Raw genomic sequence first — 19,530 nt, 5'->3', positions numbered from 1 at the left:
CAGGGAGGATAAATCAAAAGACGAGGACATATGGACATACAGGTAGATGTAGGGAGGATAAATCAAAAGACGAGGACATATGGACATACAGGTAGACAGGGAGGATAAATCAAAAGACGAGGACATATGGACATACAGGTAGATGTAGGAGATAAATCAAAAGACGAGGACATATGGACATACAGGTAGATGTGGGAGGATAAATCAAAAGACGAGGACATATGGACATACAGGTAGATGTAGGGAGGATAAATCAAAAGACGAGGACATATGGACATACAGGTAGATGTAGGGAGGATAAATCAAAAGACGAGGACATATGGACATACAGGTAGACAGGGAGGATAAATCAAAAGACGAGGACATATGGACATACAGGTAGATGTAGGGAGGATAAATCAAAAGACGAGGACATATGGACATACAGGTAGACAGGGAGGATAAATCAAAAGACGAGGACATATGGACATACAGGTAGATGTAGGGAGGATAAATCAAAAGACGAGGACATATGGACATACAGGTAGATGTAGGGAGGATAAATCAAAAGACGAGGACATATGGACATACAGGTAGATGTAGGGAGGATAAATCAAAAGACGAGGACATATGGACATACAGGTAGATGTACAAAAGAGAGGACATATGGACATACAGGTAGACAGGGAGGATAAATCAAAAGACGAGGACATATGGACATACAGGTAGATGTAGGGAGGATAAATCAAAAGACGAGGACATATGGACATACAGGTAGATGTAGGGAGGATAAATCAAAAGACGAGGACATATGGACATACAGGTAGACAGGGAGGATAAATCAAAAGACGAGGACATATGGACATACAGGTAGATGTAGGGAGGATAAATCAAAAGACGAGGACATATGGACATACAGGTAGATGTAGGGAGGATAAATCAAAAGACGAGGACATATGGACATACAGGTAGATGTACGAGGACATATGGACATACAGGTAGACAGGGAGGATAAATCAAAAGACGAGGACATATGGACATACAGGTAGACAGGGAGGATAAATCAAAAGACGAGGACATATGGACATACAGGTAGATGTAGGGAGGATAAATCAAAAGACGAGGACATATGGACATACAGGTAGATGTAGGGAGGATAAATCAAAAGACGAGGACATATGGACATACAGGTAGACAGGGAGGATAAATCAAAAGACGAGGACATATGGACATACAGGTAGATGTAGGGAGGATAAATCAAAAGACGAGGACATATGGACATACAGGTAGATGTAGGGAGGATAAATCAAAAGACGAGGACATATGGACATACAGGTAGACAGGGAGGATAAATCAAAAGACGAGGACATATGGACATACAGGTAGATGTACGGAGGATAAATCAAAAGACCTTTGGGTAGAAAGGTAGATAGAAAGATGAACAAACAAGTAGATGGGCAAATAGATTGATAGATGTATAAATAGATAGATAGATTGACAGATTTATAATGGACAAATGAGTAGTTGAACAGGTAAGAAGATGGACAGTTTCCAGAATGGACATAGCAATTAAAATTCACTAAGAGTTTGGAGGATTGATTTCACAAAAGCTGTAAGCCATTTTTGTTTTGTATCCTCGAGTGCAGAGTTTCTTATACATATCAATACACTGTAGTTATGTGATTTTGACCCCAATTCCACATTCTGATGAGATGACATGTTCACCGATGCCTAAAGAGCAGAGTATCTATGGTGACCATTCACGGCCATCAGCTGGCCACTCAATCAGCCACTGGACGATGGATGGACTATGGACATTGCCAATAAAGAATGCCCCAAATAAGCTATATAAGAACTGTAACCCACCGGATGGCAATTATTAAGTTTTAATCAAATACACAATCCTTGTGGGGAAATCGACTTGGCCTCAATTTGACACCCTTGTCAGATGGACTTTTGCACTGATAGTCAAATTTCTCTGACATTGTAGTAGGAGAACGGCATTGATGGTTAACAATCAATGGTGATGAAAAAATGTAGGTCAATGTGACCTGAGTACATGTAGGTCACTGATTATAATTTAGTGTTAGGAGGCAGTAAAAGAAAGCAAATGCTTCAACACATTTAAAATGTAGTCTTTTACAAGTTTGTGTTAAGTCGGTCACAGTGACCTTGACTTGAAATTGACCTTTGTTCTGAGACAAGGGTAACGGTCGTTGTTAGCAAGCTTGTAATTGTCAGCCATGGTTTAAGGTCCATCCATCATTTGAAAACAAAATGAGAAATGTTTAGTATTGCCTAGTTTTATATTAAGATAAATGACCTTCTTCTGTAAATGATAAATGAGAGAATGATTATTAGAAATATTCTATATGTAATTTTAAATTTAATCCAATGATGACATGTGTAGATAGGTTTGGCTTAATGAAAACACATGACTAGAAGTGCTTCAGAACAATGGATGCTGAAATATTCTGGTGAATTACATGTAACGATACAAATACAATAATGTCAAAAAGTTCTAGCTTCAATTCACAGAAAAAATAGGAGCATAAGGAATTTATCTTTTGCCATCATTGTATTTTATTTTGAATGTCATTAATTTTTTACACTTAGATGCCATTAAGTCTACACATTATTGATTGAATGTAAACTTTAATTACTTCATTGCTATCTGTCTGAGCTACACCTAAGTTACTTTACTTAATTTCAATAAAAGAAAGCAAGACAAACGAAAGCAAGCTAATATTGGAAGGCCAAAACCAGTATAGTGACCTGGTTAAAAGGCAACGAAATTTCTTATAAAATAAAATCTCCATGCACACTTACATCTACACAGTAACATTTTAATTCATTTCATTGTAAACCTTTTAATCTACAATATTCATCAGTGAGATTTTATCAATTGTTGCTAAAATGCTAGAGTTCAAATCCCTCACTTTGGGAATGCATAGGGGCACTTTTTTATTGTTTAATGATTATAACTCTCCGAATCAAGGTTATAAGGATGTTTGATATTTTGTATTAATCCCTCCGTCCCAATAAAATGTGCGCCCACATCAAATCTTGATCCTTGTTCAACGGATAATGCCATTCATTCAGAAACCTTAAACTATCAAGTGTCATTTGAAAAAGTGGAGATAACTGAAGGAGATAAAATATAAAGGTATTGCTTTTAAATTTCATTGGAAGCCAGAGAGACGCGTGAGTTAATCAAAAGTACTTGTTAACAAATCTTTCTTGGAGAACAGTTTCTCTATAGATAAAACAAATTACTGGATGAACTGTAAGGAACAATTCGATTCTGATAGGCATTCATTAAGATAAGCACCAACACATCAAACATCAATAATGAAATAATCTAATTCTATGAGGATAACTATCATTTAAAGTCCACAACCTCACACTATTCTACATAGATTGATCTTGATAACTAGAGAGATCCTAGCAAAATAGATGTGTGATTCCTAGCGATAGTAATAGCTGCATTATTTGAATAATTTACAGTTACTTAAATTTTCAATGAGTTTAACTTTCTATATTATTTGTTATTTGTTATAATTTTCATGTTAAATAGTTAATGTCTACACGGGTAAATTCACACTTTGTTTATGATTCTCTTTGAAAACTCCTTGATATAATATACCTAGTCTCTATTGAAAGGTAATGACATATACTAGACTGGACAACATGATATGATATATAAGATGGCGTTAGCTAGGGAAGTCCAACTTATACAGAAGATGTTTCATGACATCTAATTTTGTCATTAGATAACTTTGTTATTAAACCTAACTGATCGAGGAAGAGCTAGGTCAAGGTGTTGGAAATACCATGCCGTCACACCATCTACACAAAACACAAAATATGCCTACAAAATGTAAGTATTCCCAATAAATTCTCGACTGGTGCTGACTTTGGAGTCCTAAAAAGACCAGCTAGAAAATTACCACCATGAATATAAGCCATGTGTAAACAGTAATATACTGGTGGAAACTCTCTGTCTATATTAAAGTGCTAGCTTCCTGAAACGAACTTCACCAGAAATGTCTCTGATAATCCCATATCTCATCAGAACTGTGCCCATACCTAGCAAATGGTATCCTGATATTCCCAAGCTATACTGCCCTGTCCCTGCATCTATCAAACTGTGATAACTCATTCCAATCCTTACCACCCCACCGCACCTATATACATCCTAATGATGCATATTCCCTTCCAAAAGTATCCCCTTTATCACTTTAAGGATATCCTAGCTGACCCACCACCCCCCATCCCACCACACATTCCTCCCCTCACCCAGAAGTCAGTTGAATACTTTACAATCTCCCTATGGTAACAATACACAGTCAGACAGGATCACACTAAAAATAACCTTTTGTCGGTAACAAGAATAGCAGAAATGATTTCTAGTTTTGACCAAATTAACTGGAGGTTATCCACTCTGTGAGAGCTTTACGGAGATGATCAATATATAAACAGTGCTAGCTAGCCAGTTGGTATTGCCTTAACTGTCGAGCATAACAAGGTTTGGTGTATAGATCTTATGTAAAGCGTTACCAAATATTGCTATCAGAGCACTTATAGCTTTATTCCAAGCAGATTTTCTGACAGTAACAAAACTGAGGCTGATAAATGGAAAACTGTTGGGTCGTTTCTGTAAATGTTTTAGTCAAGTAAGGCATTCAGCTATATCGGGTTTTTTTAAATGAATCGACAAAGATATTCGTCATTGATGCAGATTGTTTCTGCAGTCATGGATTCTAACTCAATACAATCATTACCTAAAACATCTACTTAAGGCATTTACAGTTTCAAATATATTTATTTGTGAACGTAACGTACCTGTAGTTCAGGATCAGTTGGAGAAATCATGCTTTACTTTTCGGCCGCCATGTTTTGTTTACGCAGTCAGTATAATATGATTAGTCGTAAAGTTTCGTATTTTACTCTGGATACAAAAATACTTGCTACGATGTTTTAATGCAGCTAATACTTGGATTAATATCAAAATATTATCAAACTATCGTCGTATCAATAGCAATACCGATCAAATTCCCAAACACGACCTGTTGTCATTTTCCTACACATGTGTGTATGATGTTACAAACAACTGCATCAAGTGCATGTCGGCACGTTGAAGTTAAATCACGATCGTTTGCTCATTTGGCTGAGACAAATGTACGTAAATTCTTCTGTTTATGAACAAATGTGATATGTAAACGTTTGCAGTGAATTTTAAATAGGCCTAAGTCTGAACGGCGATTGTCCTTCCGATTCACAGCGATTGTTTCATGTGTTTACTTAGACGGAGATGTAGTTGTGATCGTAAACAATAACCAAATTTGAATATTTTAGAATAACTATACGATTATTAAAACTTCTGGATTAAAATGACATTGCTTATGATGCTGTTTCTTTGTTTTGATTCATTGGTGAATGCCCGCGTGACTCTTGCAAAAATGTGCGTTTCCCTTTCAGACTTGCGTTACAACTGCCCTAGTATTGTTTATATTTTAATTTGTCATAACATTTTATTTTATTTTACTCATTCGTTTTCAATATTATTATAAATACTTGAACATCTTGATATTACCCATCTGTCATACGACTGTCACGACAATAACAGGACATTGGCGACCTCATAGATCGATGTTATCAGGCGGGTTGTCAGCAAATAAGACCCCCACCACTTTTGACCTTTATTTCTTCTCTGGGAGGGGGGTCTTATTTGCGGTGAAATATGGTATTCAACTACCCTTTATTGTATCATTTGTACCTTCAATCTCTCAAATATTACAATTTACACTAAATGACAATGCTGATTTAGTGATGATGTTTAAGGATATATTCAAATTTCTGATCGTATTCTGATACTGTTTCAGCAGAGTGGCATTGCTCAGTGTGCACTGATGCTGTTTCAGCAGAGTGGCATTGCTAATTGTATACTGATGCTGTTTCAGCAGTGACATTGCTCAGTGTTAGTGACATTGCTGATTGTATACTGATGCTGTTTCAGCAGTGACATTGCTTAGTGTAAGTGACAATGCTAATTGTATACTGATGCTGTTTCAGCAGTGACATTGCTTAGTGTAAGTGACAATGCTAATTGTATACTGATGCTGTTTTGGCAGTGACATTGCTCAGTGTATACTGATGCTGTTTCAGCAAAGTGACATTGCTGATTTTATACTGATGCTGTTTCAGCAGTGACATTGTTCAGCATATACTGATGCTGTTTCAGCAGAGTGACATTGCTGATTTTATACTGATGCTGTTTCAGCAGTGACATTGCTCAGTGTATACTGATGCTGTTTCAGCAGAGTGACATTGCTGATTTTATACTGATGCTGTTTCAGCAGAGTGACATTGCTCAGTGTATACTGATGCTGTTTCAGCTCCGATCTAGCAGAGTGACATTGCTGAGTTTATACTGATGCTGTTTCAGCAGAGTGACATTGCTGATTGTATACTGATGCTGTTTCAGCAGAGTGACATTGCTGATTGTATACTGATGCTGTTTCAGCAGAGTGACATTGCTGATTGTATACTGATGCTGTTTCAGCAGAGTGACATTGCTGATTTTATACTGATGCTGTTTCAGCAGAGTGACATTGCTGAGTGTATACTGATGCTGTTTCAGCAGAGTGACATTGCTGATTTTATACTGATGCTGTTTCAGCAGTGTGACATTGATGATTTATACTGATGCTGTTTCAGCAGAGTGACATTGCTCAGTGTATACTGATGCTGTTTCAGCAGAGTGACATTGCTGATTTTATACTGATGCTGTTTCAGCAGAGTGACATTGCTCAGTGTATACTGATGCTGTTTCAGCAAAGTGACATTGCTGATTGTATAGTGATGCTGTTTCAGCAGAGTGACATTGCTAATTGTATACTGATGCTGTTTCAGCAGAGTGACATTGCTAATTGTATACTGATGAGGTTTCAAAGGAAATGAACCTAATTATTGGGACGTCTAGAAAGAATTTTTCTTATTGAAAATATATATTATTTCTATATCAAACTTAACAAAGCAGGAACTACACATTCGTAGTTGCAAGATCCAGTGCTTAGGCACATCAGTTTCAATTGGGATAGAGTTACTACAGGTGAGACAGTATTTCCTCGCACTCCAATTCTATCTACATGCTTTTCTATCTCAGATAAAATGGTTTCCTTTGACAAAAGTGAATGATTTTGTGTTAGAGGTAAGAGCATACTCACTTATAGCTGTGTCTTCACTACGGACGATGACACGGGACTGAGAAAAGTGTAACAATCTTGGCGGGTTGTTTGCATTGCCTGAAAAAGACAGATGGAATTGATTATAACATCGGCATGAAATAGTTGTTAATATAATTAACCCAAAACGAACATGCAGAAGACAGAGATATGATTTCAACATAAAAAGTATACAAATTACAAAACAATAACAAGAAGAGGCAACAAAGGATGGCCATCCATTCAGAAAAACTTGCCTTGGATTTTTCACTTAAAACATAGCTTTATTTCTTAACTGACAGTTCCTTTACTAAAAAGGTCTAAATTGATAAAATCATTTACAACTAAATAAATTCTATTTTCATTTCAGCAATTTGAATTCTAATATCAAGTAGGGCAACACATCATTATTTACAATTAATGATGGCAAAGGAGGTTCATATGAAAATTTATGAAAAAATATATTTTGTAATAACCTGATGCAAAGCATAGGTATATATTTTATTGAAAGAACTTGTAAAGAATCAAATGCTTGTGGGGAATGAAGTTTAGGAATGGCAGAGAAGGATTTTTGCAACATGCAAAGAAATAAATTATTTTCTTGCAAATAAATAAAATTATCGCATTGCATATAAAACTAGATAATTGCAGATTTGTCAAAGAAAATTGTAAGCTTTCAAAGTGTATAGTGATAATTCCTGCTCTGAAGAAACAGAGCAGAAATAGAGAAATCAAGACTTGGGGGTAAAAGCAAAACAGAATCTTTGAGTGATTGGGTACCTTATAACTATATCATTGTTATACTATAACTTTGTCTTGCCCTAATGGCGGTTCATTGCGGTGATCGAGACAGAGATATGGACCACTGGTCTATCATCATACATGGCCTGCAGTCACATTGGACCAATCAAGTTATCAGTGGACAAACATATACGACCATCCAGCTTTATTTCTAAGAGTCACATTCAAATGAAATTTTGAAGATTTTTGTTAATTTATGCATGGAAAATTAAATCCTTCCTGCTGTTGTTGCTACCCCTAAGATCAATGGTTGTCCTTCTTATAGACTTCTACAACCAATACTAGACACAGCCTTCAACTTAAGTTGTTCACATGACATATGGCATACAAATATTTATGTCATTGGTTGCACTAGGAGAAGCAGGACGTTTGATGATGTCATGCTTATGTCCTGTTGATAATGTCATGCTTATGTCATGTTGATATTGTCATGCATATGTCCTGTTGATAATGTCATGCATATGTCCTGTTGATAATGTCATGCCTATGTCCTGTTGATAATGTCATGCCTATGTCCTGTTGATGATGTCATGCCTATGTCCTGTTGATAATGCCATGCCTATGTCCTGTTGATAATGTCATGCCTATGTCCTGCTGATAATGTCATGTCTATGTCCTGTTGATAATGTCATGCATATGTCCTGTTGATAATGTCATGCCTATGTTGTTGATGTCATGCTATGTCATGTTGATGATGTCATGCCTATGTCCTGTTGATAATGTCATCTGTCTATGTCCATGTTGATGATGTCATGCTATGTCCTGTTGATATGTCATGCTATGTCTGTTGATAATGTCATGCCTATGTCCTGTTGATGATGTCATGCCTATGTCCTGTTGATAATGTCATGCCTATGTCCTGTTGATAATGTCATGCCTATGTCCTGTTGATAATGTCATGCCTATGTCCTGTTGATAATGTCATGCCTATGTCCTGTTGATAATGTCATGCCTATGTCCTGTTGATAATGTCATGCCTATGTCCTGTTGATGATGTCATGCCTATGTCCTGTTGATAATGTCATGCCTATGTCCTGTTGATAATGTCATGCCTATGTCCTGTTGATAATGTCATGCCTATGTCCTGTTGATAATGTCATGCCTATGTCCTGTTGATAATGTCATGCCTATGTCCTGTTGATATTGTCATGCCTATGTCCTGTTGATAATGTCATGCCTATGTCCTGTTGATGATATCATGCCTATGTCCTGTTGATAATGTCATGCCTATGTCCTGTTGATAATGTCATGCCTATGTCCTGTTGATAATGTCATGCCTATGTCCTGTTGATAATGTCATGCCTATGTCCTGTTGATAATGTCATGCCTATGTCCTGTTGATAATGTCATGCCTATGTCCTGTTGATAATGTCATGCCTATGTCCTGTTGATAATGTCATGCCTATGTCCTGTTGATAATGTCATGCCTATGTCCTGTTGATAATGTCATGCCTATGTCCTGTTGATAATGTCATGCCTATGTCCTGTTGATAATGTCATGCCTATGTCCTGTTGATAATGTCATGCCTATGTCCTGTTGATGATGTCATGCCTATGTCCTGTTGATAATGTCATGCCTATGTCCTGTTGATAATGTCATGCTTATGTCCTGTTGATAATGTCATGCCTATGTCCTGTTGATAATGTCATGCTTATGTCCTGTTGATAATGTCATGCTTATGTCCACTGTATGTCCTGTTGATAATGTCATGCCTACACTGTATGTCCTGTTGATAATGTCATGCCTATGTCCTGTTGATAATGTCATGCCTATGTCCTGTTGATAATGTCATGCCTATGTCCTGTTGATAATGTCATGCCTACACTATGTCCTGTTGATAATGTCATGCATATGTCCTGTTGATAATGTCATGCATATGTCCTGTTGATGATGTCATACCTATGTCCTGTTGATAATGTCATGCCTATGTCCTGTTGATAATGTCATGCCTATGTCCTGTTGATAATGTCATGCCTATGTCCTGTTGATAATGTCATGCCTATGTCCTGTTGATAATGTCATGCCTATGTCCTGTTGATAATGTCATGCCTATGTCCTGTTGATAATGTCATGCCTATGTCCTGTTGATAATGTCATGCCTATGTCCTGTTGATGATGTCATGCCTATGTCCTGTTGATAATGTCATGCCTATGTCCTGTTGATAATGTCATGCCTATGTCCTGTTGATAATGTCATGCCTATGTCCTGTTGATGATGTCATGCCTATGTCCTGTTGATAATGTCATGCCTATGTCCTGTTGATAATGTCATGCCTATGTCCTGTTGATAATGTCATGCCTATGTCCTGTTGATAATGTCATGCCTATGTCCTGTTGATGATGTCATGCCTATGTCCTGTTGATAATGTCATACCTATGTCCTGTTGATAATGTCATGCCTATGTCCTGTTGATAATGTCATGCCTATGTCCTGTTGATAATGTCATGCCTATGTCCTGTTGATAATGTCATGCCTATGTCCTGTTGATAATGTCATGCCTATGTCCTGTTGATAATGTCATGCCTATGTCCTGTTGATAATGTCATGCCTATGTCCTGTTGATAATGTCATGCCTATGTCCTGTTGATAATGTCATGCCTATGTCCTGTTGATAATGTCATGCCTATGTCCTGTTGATAATGTCATGCCTATGTCCTGTTGATAATGTCATGCCTATGTCCTGTTGATAATGTCATGCCTATGTCCTGTTGATAATGTCATGCATATGTCCTGTTGATAATGTCATGCCTATGTCCTGTTGATAATGTCATGCCTATGTCCTAGGAGAAGCAGTTTGATAATGTCATGCCTATGTCCTGTTGATAATGTCATGCCTATGTCCTGTTGATAATGTCATGCCTATGTCCTGTTGATAATGTCATGCCTATGTCCTGTTGATAATGTCATGCCTATGTCCTGTTGATAATGTCATGCCTATGTCCTGTTGATGATGTCATGCCTATGTCCTGTTGATAATGTCATGCCTATGTCCTGTTGATAATGTCATGCCTATGTCCTGTTGATAATGTCATGCCTATGTCCTGTTGATAATGTCATGCCTATGTCCTGTTGATGATGTCATGCCTATGTCCTGTTGATGATGTCATGCCTACACTGTATGTCCTGTTGATAATGTCATGCCTATGTCCTGTTGATAATGTCATGCCTATGTCCTGTTGATAATGTCATGCCTATGTCCTGTTGATAATGTCATGCCTACACTGTATGTCCTGTTGATGTGTCATGCCTATATGTCCTGTTGTTGATAATGTCATGCCTATGTCCTGTTGATAATGTCATGCCTATGTCCTGTTGATGATGTCATGCCTATGTCCTGTTGATGATGTCATGCCTATGTCCTGTTGATAATGTCATGCCTATGTCCTGTTGATAATGTCATGCCTATGTCCTGTTGATAATGTCATGCCTATGTCCTGTTGATAATGTCATGCCTATGTCCTGTTGATGATGTCATGCCTATGTCCTGTTGATGATGTCATGCCTATGTCCTGTTGATAATGTCATGCCTATGTCCTGTTGATAATGTCATGCCTATGTCCTGTTGATAATGTCATGCATATGTCCTGTTGATAATGTCATGCCTATGTCCTGTTGATAATGTCATGCCTATGTCCTGTTGATATGTCATGCCTATGTCCTGTTGATAATGTCATGCCTATGTCCTGTTGATAATGTCATGCCTATGTCCTGTTGATATGTCATGCATGTCCTGTGATGTCATGCCTATGTCCTGTTGATAATGTCATGCCTATGTCCTGTTGATAATGTCATGCCTATGTCCTGTTGATAATGTCATGCCTATGTCCTGTTGATAATGTCATGCCTATGTCCTGTTGATGATATCATGCCTATGTCCTGTTGATAATGTCATGCCTATGTCCTGTTGATAATGTCATGCCTATGTCCTGTTGATAATGTCATGCCTATGTCCTGTTGATAATGTCATGCCTATGTCCTGTTGATAATGTCATGCCTATGTCCTATGTCCTGTTGATAATGTCATGCCTATGTCCTGTTGATAATGTCATGCCTATGTCCTGTTGATAATGTCATGCCTATGTCCTGTTGATGAATGTCATGCCTATGTCCTGTTGATAATGTCATGCCTATGTCCTGTTGATAATGTCATGCCTATGTCCTGTTGATGATATGTCATGCTATGTCCTGTTGATAATGTCATGCCTATGTCCTGTTGATAATGTCATGCCTATGTCCTGTTGATAATGTCATGCCTATGTCCTGTTGATAATGTCATGCCTATGTCCTGTTGATAATGTCATGCCTATGTCCTGTTGATGAATGTCATGCCTATGTCCTGTTGATAATGTCATGCCTATGTCCTGTGATGATAGCTATGTCATGCCATGCTGTCCTGTTGATAATGTCATGCCTATGTCCTGTTGATAATGTCATGCCTATGTCCTGTTGATAATGTCATGCCTATGTCCTGTTGATAATGTCATGCCTATGTCCTGTTGATAATGTCATGCCTATGTCCTGTTGATAATGTCATGCCTATGTCCTGTTGATAATGTCATGCCTATGTCCTGTTGATAATGTCATGCCTATGTCCTGTTGATAATGTCATGCCTATGTCCTGTTGATAATGTCATGCCTATGTCCTGTTGATAATGTCATGCCTATGTCCTGTTGATGATGTCATGCCTATGTCCTGTTGATGATGTCATGCCTATGTCCTGTTGATATGTCATGCCTATGTCCTGTTGATAATGTCATGCCTATGTCCTGTTGATAATGTCATGCCTATGTCCTGTTGATGAATGTCATGCCTATGTCCTGTTGATAATGTCATGCCTATGTCCTGTTGATAATGTCATGCCTATGTCCTGTTGATAATGTCATGCCTATGTCCTGTTGATAATGTCATGCCTATGTCCTGTTGATAATGTCATGCCTATGTCCTGTTGATAATGTCATGCCTATGTCCTGTTGATAATGTCATGCCTATGTCCTGTTGATAATGTCATGCCTATGTCCTGTTGATAATGTCATGCCTATGTCCTGTTGATGATGTCATGCCTATGTCCTGTTGATAATGTCATGCCTATGTCCTGTTGATAATGTCATGCCTATGTCCTGTTGATGATGTCATGCCTATGTCCTGTTGATAATGTCATGCCTATGTCCTGTTGATAATGTCATGCCTATGTCCTGTTGATAATGTCATGCCTATGTCCTGTTGATAATGTCATGCCTATGTCCTGTTGATAATGTCATGCCTATGTCCTGTTGATAATGTCATGCCTATGTCCTGTTGATAATGTCATGCCTATGTCCTGTTGATAATGTCATGCCTATGTCCTGTTGATAATGTCATGCCTATGTCCTGTTGATAATGTCATGCCTATGTCCTGTTGATAATGTCATGCCTATGTCCTGTTGATAATGTCATGCCTATGTCCTGTTGATAATGTCATGCCTATGTCCTGTTGATAATGTCATGCCTATGTCCTGTTGATAATGTCATGCCTATGTCCTGTTGATAATGTCATGCCTATGTCCTGTTGATAATGTCATGCCTATGTCCTGTTGATAATGTCATGCCTATGTCCTGTTGATAATGTCATGCCTATGTCCTGTTGATGATGTCATGCCTATGTCCTGTTGATGATGTCATGCCTATGTCCTGTTGATGATATCATGCCTATGTCCTGTTGATAATGTCATGCCTATGTCCTGTTGATAATGTCATGCCTATGTCCTGTTGATATGTCATGCCCTATGTCCTGTATGTCTGTTGATATGATGTCATGCCTATGTCCTGTTGATGATGTCATGCCTATGTCCTGTTGATAATGTCATGCCTATGTCCTGTTGATAATGTCATGCCTATGTCCTGTTGATATGTCATCCTATGTCCTGTTGATGATGTCATGCCTATGTCCTGTTGATGATGTCATACCTATGTCCTGTTGATAATGTCATGCCTATGTCCTGTTGATATGTCATGCCTATGTCCTGTTGATATGTCATGCCTATGTCCTGTTGATAATGTCATGCCTATGTCCTGTTGATAATGTCATGCCTATGTCCTGTTGATAATGTCATGCCTATGTCCTGTTGATAATGTCATGCCTATGTCCTGTTGATAATGTCATGCCTATGTCCTGTTGATAATGTCATGCCTATGTCCTGTTGATAATGTCATGCCTATGTCCTGTTGATAATGTCATGCTATGTCCTGTTGATAATGTCATGCCTATGTCCTGTTGATAATGTCATGCCTATGTCCTGTTGATAATGTCATGCCTATGTCCTGTTGATAATGTCATGCCTATGTCCTGTTGATAATGTCATGCCTATGTCCTGTTGATAATGTCATGCCTATGTCCTGTTGATAATGTCATGCCTATGTCCTGTTGATAATGTCATGCCTATGTCCTGTTGATAATGTCATGCCTATGTCCTGTTGATGATGTCATGCCTATGTCCTGTTGATAATGTCATGCCTATGTCCTGTTGATAATGTCATGCCTATGTCCTGTTGATAATGTCATGCCTATGTCCTGTTGATGATATCATGCCTATGTCCTGTTGATAATGTCATGCCTATGTCCTGTTGATAATGTCATGCCTATGTCCTGTTGATAATGTCATGCCTATGTCCTGTTGATGATGTCATGCCTATGTCCTGTTGATAATGTCATGCCTATGTCCTGTTGATAATGTCATGCCTATGTCCTGTTGATAATGTCATGCCTATGTCCTGTTGATAATGTCATGCCTATGTCCTGTTGATAATGTCATGCCTATGTCCTGTTGATATGTCATGCTATGTCCTGTTGATAATGTCATGCCTATGTCCTGTTGATAATGTCATGCCTATGTCCTGTTGATAATGTCATGCCTATGTCCTGTTGATAATGTGCATGCCTATGTCCTGTTGATAATGTCATGCCTATGTCCTGTTGATAATGTCATGCCTATGTCCTGTTGATAATGTCATGCCTATGTCCTGTTGATAATGTCATGCCTATGTCCTGTTGATAATGTCATGCCTATGTCCTGTTGATAATGTCATGCCTATGTCCTGTTGATAATGTCATGCCTATGTCCTGTTGATAATGTCATGCCTATGTCCTGTTGATAATGTCATGCCTATGTCCTGTTGATAATGTCATGCCTATGTCCTGTTGATAATGCCATGCCTATGTCCTGTTGATAATGTCATGCCTATGTCCTGTTGATAATGTCATGCCTATGTCCTGTTGATAATGTCATGCCTATGTCCTGTTGATAATGTCATGCCTATGTCCTGTTGATAATGTCATGCCTATGTCCTGTTGATAATGTCATGCCTATGTCCTGTTGATAATGTCATGCCTATGTCCTGTTGATAATGTCATGCCTATGTCCTGTTGATAATGTCATGCCTATGTCCTGTTGATAATGTCATGCCTATGTCCTGTTGATGATGTCATGCCTATGTCCGTGGGTATACACTCGTTACCCTAATCTATAACCACAAGGACCTCCCTGTACCTCTAGCTGTTATTACACCTAAACACCTGTTGGATAGTATGGACCTGTAACAAATTTCTACCACAGATTTATATTACAGTATTAATGATATTGACTTGTCATGTCTCCTAGGTGAATATTGGGTCTGGCACTAAGACTGATAGCCTTGAATCTTTTACATTAATATGTTCTGGTATGATGGACTAGCTATGGTAATGAAAGTCTCGTTTACTGAAAACATTGACTCGTTACATATAACACGTCGAGTGTGGCGGGAGAGCGGTCTACATCTGTCACACAGATTCATCTTATCGTTCCTATATACACTGGATTGTCTATAAGACTTACATATTTAGTCAGTTTTGTATTGATCTGTACCACTTCCTCAAACCTATTCACTTACATGTATTGTTACAATTCCGGCTTATCTACTGTCCAGTAAAACAAACAACTAGCTGGCATATAGCAGTGTAATCTATGAAAACCACTAAAAATTTCATTAAAAACTGAAATAAAACAAGAATGTAGTTTAATTTCACATATTAGATTTATTTCAAAATTATCTTACTGTTGAGGAAAAGCTTTTTAAATTATCAGATGTTAGCATATTTGACCCCTGTAACCTTGGATGATCAAGGTCAAGGTCATTCTTTTGCATAAACTTGGTAGCCCATCAATCTTGATATAGTTTTTACAGAATCAATATGATTTAATTAGAACTCTGAGCCTTTTTGTCATTGAGAAGTCTTTTAAAATGAAACAGTTAAAGCCAGAAGGAGCAGGTATAGCTGAAAAACATTGCACAGCCAATTTGTATATGTATACATAATTTGCTTCAAAACAGCAGATTTAAATATGTAACTTCCATTAATTGACCACTTCTTTGAAACAGCTATTTTATAAAGGTAGATAACGTTATGTCTATAAGCAACTGCAAGCCAACAATGATAAATGTACATTGTGGATTTTTCCTTGTGACGTCCCGGAGAATAGTCTACCACTTGATGCATTGTCAATGTCCCCAATGAGCTTGGATTTTAGGATACAGGCTATTTACGAAGTAAAACATTCAGTTACAGATGCAGTCTGGCATTACAGGAGAGACTTGGAATCAATCATTCACACGAGTAAATCAATGGTTTCTATATCTATCACATTATATATATATCTGACAGAGAGAACAATACAAACCTTATATACAGAGTAAAACAAACATTGCTACACCACTATAGGCTGGCAACAGTTACTATGTAACCTAATTTTTACTGTGAAACTTATTTTTCCAGAATTTTAATATAGATGATATCATTGCATGATTTGACATAAGAGGTATAAGAAAATTACTGTTTGATCTTTGTTGTGTGTTTTTTGTGGGTTTTATTTGTTTAACGTCCTGTAATAGCCAGGGTTGCGTAAAGATGTTCCAGGTTTGTTGGTGGAGGAAAGCTGGAGTCATAGCAACTACAAAAACACCAAAGTTTCTACATAACGAACCATGTTACAGAGTAGATAAAACATTTCATTCTGAACTGGTCTCAAATCAAATATTTGTACAGTCAGCTCTTATATTTTGTAATACATGCTGGTCTTGTTCATATAACAGATGGTACTTCACTAATCCAAACGCTCTATTCATTAGAAACCCATACCAATCTGCTGTAACAATTTAAACCATTGTAAGACCTGATTCTGAAACATCCGTCACAGCTTTAACATTAATTGCCAAACTCTGAGAAGTAATATCTAAGAATCCTTGAATGTTCATAGTCTTAATTTGAATTTAGGGCAGGATGGCACAGGATGCACCAGTAAAGATAATTGAAAGACAATTTGACACCACAGCTTCTAATTAAAACACCAATTCCTTTCTAACTAGGATGGTTTCATTTCAAAATTGAGCAATTTCTTCTTTCCAAATGCATCTGCATTTTATTCAACACTTTCAAAAATATTGTCACCGTGTCACTTAACGGGAAATAAATGTTCATTCGTCATCGGTGCATAGAGAAATATCTTTTTATTGGAAAGCTAGAAATTGAAAATCTGATACAAATATCCATTAATTTCAAAAATTGGAACCAGTATGATTGGTAGAAAGCCTAATTTGAATCCATCAGTAGAATTACTGTGTGGATGCACATCGTACAGATAAAACTAGAAGGCACCTTGGTAATCAAATAACAGCCTTTTAGGGCGCGGGACATAAAAACTGCCCTCAAAATTATCCTAAGGATAACTCCAAATTAGAAATGGACATTTCCACAGGAGAGTGAACAGAAACAATGGTGAGGACAAATTATCAATAAGATGAACATTGTCAAACATGAGGCCTGCACAACCATCTCAGGCTTATTGTGTGGACATTTCTGTAAATATTGATACTAAACAATTCTAAAACACTACTAATGTTTCGGTACATTAAGGGCCACTACCATACTGAAAGGGTTTTTGATTTCTAAAATCGGAATGTAAAACGAGATTGATAATTTTGAAGAGTTTCAAAACTTATTAACTTTACATTTATACTACACTTATCAATTGCTCAACAATTGAATTAAAATAAATTAAATGTTAATTTTCATAACGCGGGATGTATTTTTTTCCGCCATCGTCCTAAATACCGATTGTTAGCTGATTATCACTGCGCCAATGAATCTTCAATGTAAACATAGATAATGCAGTAAAATTAGCATTTGTTTGGTATTGTAACTTTATCTTAGGTCATCGATATCAATTTTTCTTGTTATTGTTGTTTTTTAAGAAACTTTTATTTTTTGTTTCGGAAAAGAAGTTGGCCTTTATGTTACCATCATTTCGTAGCATTCAAAATGATTCCTGGTTTAGTGATCTATATAGACAGCAGCTAAAACACAGTATCCGTACAATACATAGATTATAAATGATTTCCAAAAAGCCTTGCACTCATACAGTTATCCCTAATCTACCACACTTTTTTCTTGGATGTACATTTTGGAGGAAACCAAAGAGGTTTTTCCTATTTGTTTTTACCCCCCAAAAAAACTATCCAAAGACAATCATTGTTAATTTTAACTCATTCACCCCTGATAATTTATAAATATGTGTTCTATCCTTCGAATCATAAGAGTTGAAATGTGTCTCCCGGGATGAATGTGTTGAAGACTACATAGGGATGAAGGAAATGCATGAATTGAAACTGTCTCAGGAAGACAGAAAACTTGGCCGCTATCTCATTTCCTAGAATCAGTGTCTTCCTCGAGGTGCCTGTAGCTTTCCTGATAAAAACATAACCAACTACATGACAGGAAAATCTAGCTCCATAATTTCTACAATCCCAACCAATAACTTAATATCATCTTTTAATCTAAAACAAACTTCTAGCATTCAGATTGTCACACTAAAACAACACTTTAGTGTTTTATATTTCTGCCATTTTTTCTTTTCCTGCATCTGATGCAATTAAGTGTAGAAGTATAGTTGTATGCACTTTGACTGCCTGTATGAGTGTATAATCTGGCCAAATCTCCTGCTTCTCTGTCTCATAACAACATTATACAGGATTAAAGCAGCATTAGCTGTTTCTGCAAAAATAATGATTCCCAGCATCAAATATGCAAATTGAATTAAAAACAATGTAAATCAACTACCAGCTAGCCAGGCATGAAAACGACTTTGAAATAATCTAATTTCTATATTGATTTTTCCTTTTTTCTCATTTTGTTTCATATTTCGGTTTTTAACGATATTGATTTTGGATAATTGATCAAATTGTATGAAGTTATTCTCCTTGAAAACAACTTAATCGCGAATGATTCTTATGATACTTAAGTTCCTTGTAATGACGTAAACCGTTATAATTCTATTACTGGCGGTAATCTCAGAATACAGGTAACAAGTTTCATGTATGTTGGAGTTATCTACCTTTACACTTAAATCTCATTAAAATCACCTGATAGTTATGTATAGGTGACAGTTCATGGAAATGTGTAATTATCCTTAAGATCTTGAACATTTTTAAGGCAGTTATTGTTACCCACAGA

The 19,530-nt window shown here is 37.2% G+C and overlaps 1 protein-coding gene across 11 annotated transcripts in view; it reads right to left on the bottom strand.

Annotated features, from left to right (window-relative positions):
• LOC138322812 (cadherin-23-like) overlaps window positions 1-19,530 on the bottom strand; it is a 208,952-nt gene that overhangs the window by 57,366 nt on the left and 132,056 nt on the right. For all 11 annotated transcript variants that reach the window (XM_069266935.1, XM_069266936.1, XM_069266925.1 and 8 more), the window contains one exon: window positions 7,209-7,286. In XM_069266935.1, coding sequence (XP_069123036.1) covers window positions 7,209-7,286 — 78 coding nt within the window. The remainder of the gene's footprint in view (window positions 1-7,208; window positions 7,287-19,530) is intronic.

Source organism: Argopecten irradians, chromosome 5, assembly GCF_041381155.1.
Source record: "Argopecten irradians isolate NY chromosome 5, Ai_NY, whole genome shotgun sequence".
Lineage (NCBI taxonomy): Eukaryota > Metazoa > Mollusca > Bivalvia > Pectinida > Pectinidae > Argopecten > Argopecten irradians.
This window is presented reverse-complemented; position numbering and strand designations above follow the sequence as displayed.